The sequence below is a fragment of the Papilio polytes genome, unplaced genomic scaffold, assembly GCF_000836215.1.
Source record: "Papilio polytes unplaced genomic scaffold, Ppol_1.0 DF822289.1, whole genome shotgun sequence".
Taxonomy (NCBI): Eukaryota; Metazoa; Arthropoda; class Insecta; order Lepidoptera; family Papilionidae; genus Papilio; species Papilio polytes.
The window spans coordinates 3,352,980-3,360,926 of record NW_013526915.1 but is presented as its reverse complement, the minus strand read 5'-3'; the positions used below and the strand labels follow the sequence as shown (position 1 = coordinate 3,360,926).

At 32.8% G+C, this 7,947-nt stretch overlaps 2 protein-coding genes across 2 annotated transcripts; one reads left to right on the top strand and one right to left on the bottom strand.

Moving 5' to 3' along the window:
- Positions 1-1,458: 1,458 nt before the first annotated feature.
- Positions 1,459-3,887, bottom strand: LOC106106336 (protein transport protein sft2). Its single transcript, XM_013286913.1, has 3 exons — positions 3,540-3,887; positions 3,284-3,435; positions 1,459-2,509 (listed from the first exon to the last, which is right to left on the bottom strand). Exons 1-3 carry the CDS (start codon positions 3,723-3,725, stop codon positions 2,239-2,241), a joined length of 609 nt encoding a protein of 202 aa, XP_013142367.1. The 5' UTR covers positions 3,726-3,887; the 3' UTR covers positions 1,459-2,238.
- An 876-nt stretch (positions 3,888-4,763) lies between these two features.
- Positions 4,764-6,137, top strand: LOC106106335 (D-aspartate oxidase). Its single transcript, XM_013286912.1, has 2 exons — positions 4,764-4,872; positions 5,065-6,137. Exon 2 carries the CDS (start codon positions 5,068-5,070, stop codon positions 6,079-6,081), a length of 1,014 nt encoding a protein of 337 aa, XP_013142366.1. The 5' UTR covers positions 4,764-4,872; positions 5,065-5,067; the 3' UTR covers positions 6,082-6,137.
- Positions 6,138-7,947: the final 1,810 nt, after the last annotated feature.

The following is a 7,947-nucleotide window of genomic DNA, read 5'->3' as shown; positions in this document are numbered from 1 at the left end:
GGGAAGGCCAGTCGGCTATTGCGAGTAGCGCTTGGAGTTTCGGAAGTTTGACGCAAAAAGTTACACTTGGATCGTGTTGGTTTCGTAGCGTACAGAATTTAAATATTATGTTTATTAAGTTCATAATTTTCTTTGCCTATTCCCTATTTTAACCATTTCTTTAGACTAGTAAAATCGGATTATGCTATGTAAATTAATTTACCCAAAGTGTCGCTTCTTTTGCTGGTGGTCGCTGAGCTGACGGCGTGTCGAGAACGACCTATCGCACACGTTGCACGTCAGTGCCTCGTCTGAAAAATTATGTAATTAACTTAAAAAAACGGAAGAAATATTTACGATTATGTGAATTGAAGTACTAGGACTCTCATATATATTACGCATGTTTATATATTTCAAACATCGGAGGAAGAGTGGAGAAAGTTTATAATTCAAACACTACTCTAATTAGCTTTATATCGAATTTAGTTCACTGGGCATTCATTAGTAGATACTAAAAAATGTTCATTGTTTTCTATTCTCATTTTAACTGATTTATATGGTTTACATTTTCCAGTGATCCCTAATTAGTCGTTAATAGAGTAGACACGATAATAATGGTAAATTAATGTGTCGAAAGTAGTATTTTTATATTGATTTGACTATAAACTTCTGTTACCTTAAACTCAAAAAGTAAATAAAACAAGATTTCTTTGTAATTATTTTATTATATACAAATAAAAATAGTACAGTACAAAATAGTAATATGGGTAGATGCAAACAATCCATCTGTTGAGAAAAAGATTCACTCCCATTATTATTTACATTCTACATCATATAAAGATTAAAAAATAATTAACTAATGGAAAGAAATGCTGGCAATGAACAAACTTTTATATTTAACAAAATATTAAATTGAGAATTTGTATGAGCAAAAAAAAATTTGAAGTTTACTGAGGCCAAGTAAGCATTTAGGACTAATTTAAACTATATTTAAATGAAATCAATTTATTTTGTGACTGGCAGTTATTAAACATTTTTAATGCTACGATTGAAACATAGAAGAGAATTTGAGAAAGTGGATGCATTGAAAGTGTTACTATTTATTGATATAAAAAATCCCCCATAAGTGGTATAAAAATTAAACATTAACCATAAACCTTAATTAAATTAATGTGCGTTTAAGATTATACTTTAGTATGTTTTTATACAAATTTAATTTATACTAAAATGTAAATAAAACCATCACAATGAGCATAGGACATCAAGTCTAAATATACAGTTTAAAAAATATTTTAACAATTGCTGCAGCTTTTTCACTCATTTCAAATTTCTAACACAATCATTTTACTTCAGAACTGTATGCATTTAAAAATATACATTTTACAGTCAAGTTGTTTATAAAACAGCAATAAATTATTTCATTATCTAATATCGTTTTTTTTATCAAATAATAATGATTACTAAATTTTCTATACTATACAGTGATTATTTTCTGTTTACAATAAAATTTTTTATGATTAATTTTTGTTCATGTCGAACAAGAAAGTAATTTATGTTATCTATAAATTTAATTAAAATACAAAATCGATTGGTCAAAAGTGTGAATGAAAAAAGAAAATCTGATGGAAAAGGAGGAAAAGACAATAAGCAGAATTTCTTTTCCAGATATGTTGTCATAAAGGAAGGAATACAGATGCCGATAAAATGTTAACTAAACGATGTGAAGAGTGCCAAGTAGAGTATCCTCTCTTATCTCCTTTAACTAGCATAGCCTGCAAGTATGCCAGCTACTGACATATGTATTTCAGCCCTAATACAGATGCTATAGACAATGCATACAAAATTTAAATAACACTAGTGATTTAAAAATTATGTTTTTTTCATCTAATAGCTGACAAACTTATCTTCCTTAGAGCGGGTGCACACCTTTGATGAAGCTATTGCACAACTGTTGTGTGGTTGTCAATTGTTTTGCAGCAAATTCAACTGTTTAGTTGCACAACTAAAAATCAAAGAGAGACTAAACAGTTGTGCAAAAGTTTAGTCAAAGGCGTGCACTCTCTTAACATGTGAACCAGTATACCTAAAACCAAATTCTCTGTCCATTTCGGTTATAAATGCCGAGAAAAATCCATACAAAAACTCGTAAATTTTCACTGTCAGTCTTTGTCAGTTTCATTAAGTCAATTATAAGCACAACTCAAGTTACTCCACATTTAAGCACAAAGTCCGTAACACAGCACTAGGTTTAACTGTTCGTTATATTGGTAGCGTATTTGATACTGATGATTTGAACATGCTGCCAAAGAACCTCATTCCGGAGGAGCCACCAGGAACATAGCCCACCATCATCCAGAGTAAAGCGAGGACCTGAGCTACCGCACATATAATCGTCAATGGAGTACTCTGTAGGTGCAGTGCGCAGTACAGTGTTGCGATTAGTGTAGAACCGTACAACAATGTTGTTAGTGCTCTTTCCTTTGAGAATAATGACTTGAAATGTGACCACGGTCCATAGAGAAAACTGAAACTGTAAAAACAATATGCATTAATATTTACACAGAATATTGCATACATTACGAAATTCAATTTAAATCATGGAAAAACACTCAAAATGTTTAAATCATTGTCTACTAGCTTTCGCCCGCGACTCCGTTTGCGTGGAATTAGAATTGTCTTCTTCCAGACAAACCTCTAGATCTATGCCATATTTCATTAAAATCTGTTTAGCCTACAACTCTAACAAGCATTCATCCATCTAAACTTTCACATTTATAGTATTAGTAATATTATACAAAGAAACTTAATATTATTTTAATATTTTTAAGTTTGATATATGGTTTTTCCTTTGATTCACAACAGGAAATTGAACATTAATATAAAAACTTATTCACAATCTGACACAATCTTAACAAATCACGAAAAATGACCTCATCTTATATGAGAATAAATTAAACTATTCAATACATTCATAACTAAGTTTAACAAAATCCTTCAACACATCCACACAACTGATAACATATGTAATTAAACAAATTTTTTTATTACATTGTCATATAATTTGGGAGTAAAATGTGTTATGCAGATTGACAATAATAATTTTTGTTCAATAATTTATGACAAAACATTTGGAAATAGATGTTTAAATTTGTAGTAACAAAGAACTGTGGTTAGTCATTTCTACTGCATTTAACATAAAGATTGAATATAATGGAGACAGTAGAAGTTAAACAATACTTGTTATATTTAATCACTTATTATCAGATGTAATAATATTTTCAATACATAAGTAAAAATTACTAACCTGAAAATGAAGAACAAACTTCCCAATGTAAATAACAAAGCAAACTTTCTGGCTTGTAACAACAATATAGGAATGTATAGAAAGGACAGTATGAAACACAGTAATCCAAAGCACATACAAATTCCAAAACCCATAAATCTTTGTGTACGACTCTGAAAAAAAAATATTCTGTTACTAAATATTATTTACACCGAAGAAAAATACTTTGATATGTAATGATTGCTTCGTGTTATTCAAATTAAAACATTGTACTTACCAAAGTAAAATATTCCTTTTGAACATTATCAAACCATGTACTTGTAGAACTAGTACTTGTAGGGCTTTCATCGTTGCTTCGAGATAGGAAACTAGGTCTCGAGAAAGACGGCAAACTAAATTTGTAGCTCCTACGACTCTCGTTTTGTAGCAGATAGTCATCCAAATCGGACTTTAGAGTCGCCATTGTTACGTATATTTGACTTAATTATTTATTGTTACTTTTCGAAATAATTAAATAAAGAAATTAATCAAAATTCTTTATTATTAAAAGGGAGTCGCCCACAAAATCTTTAAAAACTCAGAAATTAAATACCAAAATGACGCAAATTGACGCAAACAAGGAAGAATGACACTTGACATTTGTAAATGTCATACGCTGGCACGTTAAAATGTTACCAGCAACAGCAATAATTTTCAAATTACTTTATTAAATAAAAGGTTCTTAATTTTTAACTAAAAAACAAACAAAATCTCTGTTTTGTTTTATTTTTACTACAAAAAAATGACTTTTCAAAAGTTCTATTCGACAAAGCTTATTCCTTGACTATCAAAGCTGATTTTTGTTTCTTTCGCAATAGTGGGGCCATTTTAATTGTACACATTTTAATAATATTTTTGAATGTAATTGCTCACCATAATCAGTATCGTCACTAAAATCGTCGTGTGCATGGCGTCGTATATTGTTGTTGTAGCGGTCATGCGCACAGGGCGGGCACACACCGCGCGTGTCCCGTTCCTCTATGTCGGTGCTACTCGCATCGGAGTCCACTTCGGCTTCCTCGATGTGCACTTCTTCAGCTTGTCTGTTGTCGCATTTTTCGTTTGACGAAAGTTGATTGTAGTTTTTCCTTAATGGTCTCGGTTCTGTAAAATAAACAATACTGTATTAATATGAATTAATATGAACTAATATAATTCAATAATTTTTAACATATGCAACACCCGCGTATTTTTAGCTCGCTACTAATTGCGAGGAGCGCTAAATTTTAAAACTCTAGTTAATTTTAAATTATTTTACTGGCTTATTTAAAATATTTTGCTAAACATTTTAAGATGCTTTCAACATTCAATGCGTTCGTTTTGTTTACATTAAGATAACGGAAAGTGAAAATAAATTAACTCATTATTGGATGGGGAATTTTTTTTATCGTATATTATACGACTTTATCTATAAAAATATTTATTTAGGGCTAATTAAATAAGCAAATGAAGCGTAATGCGGAGCGCAGTGTTATATCATAAGTGACGAGTGATGAAACTTGTCGTGTTTATTGTTCTCAACAATTAACAACGAGGTTAATTACAATTACGGATTATACAACAAAATATTCGTAAGTACACATTTTCATTGAGTATTTTTTTAACGAATCATGTAAAACGTTTAAAGTTTTGTAATCATCGACAAAAATCATGATATTATGTTGTTTATATCCCATGTTTCGGGATATAAACGAGGATTCCTAGATTAATATAATTTACAGTTGTCGATGTTTCACTTTTGATGAAGTACTTTATTGTTTTAGACTATGACTGATGGGCCTAGCATTGCTGTACTCGGGGCGGGAGTGGTCGGGATGACAGTAGCTAAGTTACTACAGGATGAAAATAGAAAATTCAACATAACAATTATCGCCGATTCCTTCAAAGAAAACACGACAAGCGCGGTGGCTGCTGGTATTTTTCGACCTGGGACGAGTTTTAGAGGCCCCACTGCAGAAATTACTAAGAAATGGATCAACGACTCTTGGTATTTTTGGCAAGATATTTTGAAATCATCAGAAGCACCCCAAGCTGGTCTAATGTCATTTTCCAGTTACATATTTTCCAAAGAACATTACAACCTCACTAGAAACCATCTTATCGAAGATTTAGTACCAATTTATAGAGCTGTAGACAAAAATGAACTCAACATTTGCGGCGAAGGATGGAAATATGGATCATATTTTTCGACGATAAAAATCGGTTGTGAGAGATATTTACCTTGGGTGGAAAAACAATTTTTAGAGAAAGGTGGAAAAATGATAACAACCACTGTGGAGAGTTTTAACGCGCTGCCTGAAAAGTTTGATTTGGTTTTCAACTGTACAGGTTTAGGGGCGAAATTATTGTGCCACGATCACAATTTGGTTCCGATTCGGGGACAAGTCATAAAGGTGAAAGCACCTTGGTTGAAAACGGCCCTATACGGCGATTACGATACGTACATCATACCTGGGTTTGATGGAATAGCGACCCTAGGTGGGGTTAGGCAATACGACAGTTATAATATGAGAGTTTGTAAATATGACAGCGCCGCCATATTGGAGCGGTGTTGTGAAATGTTGCCAGCGTTGAAAAAAGCGGAGATCGTTGCGCATAAGGTCGGTTTGCGGCCACATAGAGTGCCGGTACGTGTGGAGCCGGAGATAGTGAGCGGTGTGAAGGTGGTCCATTGCTACGGTCATGGAGGATACGGTGTGACATGCGCCCCGGGGACGGCTATCGACGCTGTACGCATCGGGTTAGATTTACTAAAACTTAATGTTAAAACTAAACTATAATTTTAACGTATACCTAAAATAAACTAAGATTAACTACAAAATGTTTACGATAGATTTCACTTGTGTATTTTTAATCAATAGAAAATTTATTTGACTAACAATTGATTATTAAAACGTTAATATTTTAAAGTTTATTGAATGTTATATTATTTTAAAAATTAAACGTTTATTAAAATATGAAACAAATTATTTATTATCTTTCCTAATTTTTTAAAAGCCCTTTAAAGTCTGCGATGCGTCAAAGGCGATTTAATTAAAACAGTATTCACTGGTAATACATCTACAAAAACTTACTATGCTTAGAAATATACGATAATATGAAGTTTAACATGAAAATTATTAAATAATCTTTTAACCTAGGCAAGAGAAGTCGCGGGACGCGGGACTGTAAAACGCCATGGCTCGATCTTTCCCCAGCTTTACGACGCTTCATTTCGCTTTATCGCCCGCAGCCTTCCTCTAGTGCCACTTAAATTTTCTACTCCAAGTTTTTGCAACTTTACGACGTTGTTATTTTTGCCAATAAACTAACACTCCTGCAAATTTAGCATTTCTGAATTAAGGGAAGGTGATAAACGATAAGACACCTGTGTTCAAAAAACTTGAGCTAGCAAAGAACTGTATGAACCGAGGCAAGATATCATAGGTCCATACACAATTACCCAAATCTCTTTGAAATTCAGGAGCGGTAGCGTTCAATTAGGAAGGTAAGGTGTCATCAATAGAAACGTGAATAATAATTTTAAACTTGCTGAAACGATATTTGGTCACGTGTAGACTTTGTATAAGAAATTGACACTTAGGGACTTAGGTAACCACTAACGTGCCTGAGTGTGATAGATAATCGTTAGTTATAATATCATAAGTGAACAAAAATATCTACGGTGCTAATAATAAAATGTGTAATTAGTAAAAGTAAGAGTGTTTTAACATATTACTAAATTGTTTTCCTAACAAGGCTTTTAATATGATGAAGTTACGAATAAAGCGTACGTAAACTATGTTTTAAACATAACAATACAGTACTTACTAATTTTAGTCTGCGGTATGTTTAAGTGAAGGTAACTTAATTAAGTTGAGAGCGGATTTAAGTAGTGCTCGAGCTTAATTGTATGTCTAGTTAACTATTAATAAACTGCCATAATTAGTATGATTTTCACGTGTTTTATTATTTAGTTGAGAAACTGCGCACGTTCAATTAATTTTATAGGATCGTTTTACTAAATTACGTACGTTTTGTTCTCAAACAGTCCCAATAAATAGACAGTGAGCTGTGGTTTGGGGGCTAGGGTTTGAGGGGGTCGGTGTTTGGGGGGTGCTAACGACCTCGTAAACTGTGCGATGTGCCGCGGGCGCCATGTTACGGTGGACGGGATTGTGTTTCATTACGATGGGTGACTTAATTAGAATTAAGATATATTTGTATGTATTTCTATATTAAACATACAGAAGTTATCAATTGGAGACCAAACTATAAAGATTTTAAAATTCTGTAATTACCTAATGTGGTAGAGATTGCAAGTATCAAGAGTTAATATATCAAAGGAGTTTTTTACAGAACCGTAGTTAAACAACTAAAATATAACTAGGTTATACGACAGTAACATCCATTAAACAATTTCCCCTCTCTCGGAACTTTGTAATGTGTCTTCCGGTGAACGAGCCTAGGGTCAAGATCAATAAAGGGTTAAATAACAAGATAAATAACGTTTTATTTTCCCATCACTATTCACATATTCCATAGTATCAGTTTTACAGTGGTAGAGCCCGCTTTAACATCTTCGCACGAATGGGCCGGCTCGCCCGGTGTAATACCACGACCACACAGAAAACAGGCGTCAAGTGGAAGCAATTCCGCGTTTCGTC

What these genes read in the sequence shown, in the direction of transcription:
- LOC106106336 (XM_013286913.1), bottom strand. Translation starts at nt 3,725, where the DNA reads ATGGCGACTCTAAAGTCCGATTTGGATGACTATCTGCTACAAAACGAG. An exon ending in AAAAGGAATATTTTACTTTG is followed by an intron (nt 3,436 to 3,539) that starts GTAAGTACAATG and finishes TTTTTTTTTCAG; the next exon opens with AGTCGTACACAAAGATTTAT. An exon ending in AGTTTGTTCTTCATTTTCAG is followed by an intron (nt 2,510 to 3,283) that starts GTTAGTAATTTT and finishes TTGTTTTTACAG; the next exon opens with TTTCAGTTTTCTCTATGGAC.
- LOC106106335 (XM_013286912.1), top strand. Translation starts at nt 5,068, where the DNA reads ATGACTGATGGGCCTAGCATTGCTGTACTCGGGGCGGGAGTGGTCGGG.